Source organism: Peromyscus leucopus, chromosome 18 (genome assembly GCF_004664715.2).
Source record: "Peromyscus leucopus breed LL Stock chromosome 18, UCI_PerLeu_2.1, whole genome shotgun sequence".
Taxonomy (NCBI): Eukaryota; Metazoa; Chordata; class Mammalia; order Rodentia; family Cricetidae; genus Peromyscus; species Peromyscus leucopus.
The window spans coordinates 867,977-870,320 of NC_051078.1; the positions used below are offsets into that span (position 1 = coordinate 867,977).

At 39.5% G+C, this 2,344-nt stretch overlaps 1 protein-coding gene across 1 annotated transcript; it reads left to right on the forward strand.

Annotated features, from left to right (window-relative positions):
- The first annotated feature begins 574 nt into the window (after nt 1-574).
- Nucleotides 575-1,546, forward strand: LOC114683548 (olfactory receptor 6C6-like). Its single transcript, XM_028857874.1, has one exon. It carries the CDS (start codon nt 587-589, stop codon nt 1,544-1,546), a length of 960 nt encoding a protein of 319 aa, XP_028713707.1. The 5' UTR covers nt 575-586.
- The last annotated feature ends 798 nt before the right edge of the window (nt 1,547-2,344 follow it).

Consider the following 2,344-nt stretch of genomic DNA (forward strand, 5'->3'; position numbering starts at 1 on the left):
CAAGCTAGAGTCACTTGGGAAGAGAAAACCTCAATTGAGAAAATGTCCCCACCAGAAAGACCTTTGGACAAGTCTGTGTTGCATTGTCTTGATGGATGGTTGATGTGGAAAGGTGGTCCTAGGAGGAATCTGAGAAAGCCATGAAGAGCATGTCAATCAGTAAACAGCACTCTCCCGTAGCCTCTGCAGAAGTTCCTGCCTCCGGGTTCCTTCCCTTAGTTCTTGCCCTGGAGTCCCCCACTGGTGGACTTATAAGCTATAAGGTAAGGGAAACCCTTTAAAGCATTTCCTCCCCATGTTGCTTTTGGTCATGATGTTTTATGATAACAGTAGAAATCTTAACTAAGACACATAATGATGAGGTATAAAATATATTCATGAGATGAACTCTAAACACATTAAAATATTTTTACATGGGTTATACAAGGAAAATGAACCTTGATATGATTACAAAGGAATAAAGATTTTTCTTATGTATGATATGAGATATTAGTTGTTTTGGGTGTTTTTCCTTCTTTGTTTTTTATTGATTTTTAAATTTAATTTTGTTTTGTTTTCTATAGACTTATTAGGGGAAAAAAAGGAAATGAAGAACCAATCTGTGGAGATTGTGTTCATTTTGCTTGGACTGACAGATGACCCTCAGTTACAAATTCTGATTTTCCTGTTTCTATTCATTAATTACATCTTGAGCCTGATGGGGAATTTAGTGATCATCCTCCTCACCCTGCTGGATCCCCACCTCAAGACTCCAATGTATTTCTTCCTCCGGAATTTCTCCTTTCTAGAAATGGCATTCACATCTGCCTGTATTCCACGGTTCTTAATGAGCATCCTCACTGGAGACAGAACAATTACCTACAATGCTTGTGCAGCTCAATTATTCTTCTTCTTTCTATTACTAATCACAGAGTTCTACCTCCTGGCTGCCATGTCCTATGATCGCTATGTAGCCATCTGCAGACCACTGCACTACCCCATCATCATGAACAGCAAAGTGTGTCACCTGCTGGTCATCAGCTCCTGGGCGACTGGGTTCTTAGTCATCTTTCCTCCTCTGCTCTTGGGACTCAAACTAGATTTCTGTGCTTCCAAAACAATAGATCACTTCCTATGTGACACTTCTCCTGTCCTCCAGCTGTCTTGTACAGACACACATTTCATAGAATTGATGGCCTTTGCCTTAGCTGTGATGACACTTGTCATCACCTTGATCTTAGTGATCCTCTCCTACACACTCATCATCAAAACCATCCTCAAGTTCCCTTCAGCTCAACAACGGAGAAAGGCCTTTTCCACCTGCTCCTCACACATGGTTGTTGTCTCCATTACTTATGGGAGTTGTATCTTCATGTACATGAAAACATCAGCCAAGGAAAGGGTGACTTTAAATAAAAGTGTAGCTGTGCTTAATACTTCCGTGGCCCCTTTGCTAAACCCTTTCATTTACACTCTAAGAAACCAACAGGTGAAGGATGCTTTCAAACAGGTACTTCACAGATTGTATTCTTCTCAAAACAATGAGTTAAGGTTTAGGCATAAATAGTATGCTACTGGAACATGAATGAAAAAAAAGTGGAATATAATTTCCAAGTATGTCAGTTATGATCTATGCATCAAGGCTCATGTTCTCCATTATCCTTTTTTCCCCTGCTCCCTTAAATTCCATCCTCCTTCCCTGCAATCATTCCCCTAATACCTCCTACATCCATTTGAAATTAAATCAAATGTCTACAGGTGATTTTTCAACCCCAATTTTGTGTTATCTCTTTTGGAATTTCATATCAAAGGTATACCCCACTTTGTACTTTATTTCTGGATTTTCATGTGTAAGTGGTAGAGCTGAATGAGATTTCCCCTCATCCATGATTGATCCATGATTGACTATTGATGGGCGGAGTCTTGTGTCAGCCATTGCAAGTACCAAGAGAAGCATACCATGCCCAAAAGACAGCATTATCCAGCCTGTCTCCTCATCTTTGAGCTCTTTCTTTTTTCCTACTACTTCTTCTGAAATGATCCCTGAGCCTGTGAGAGGGATATGTAAATGTGCTGGTTTGAGCTGAGTAATCAACTATTACGTATTATTCTCTACCACAGCAGTTATGTGTGTCTGTAATCCTTGTCGTTTATTGGGAGAAAAAAAAAAGATTTTCTGATCTGGAAGTCTCATTTGTCTATGGATATAAACATAGAAAGCTGCTTGCACAATGATAACTTAGTTAAATGACAACATTAGCTTAATCCGAGAGCCTGAGCCCTCCTTAGCTATGTTATTTTTTTTAACTAGGTTTACAGAATCAGGCAAGAATCAATCTTGTAGAATGGGCCTCAACTCTAATCA

Excerpts from the sequence above, each read along its gene's own strand:
- LOC114683548 (XM_028857874.1), top strand. The coding sequence starts at position 587 with ATGAAGAACCAATCTGTGGAGATTGTGTTCATTTTGCTTGGACTGACA.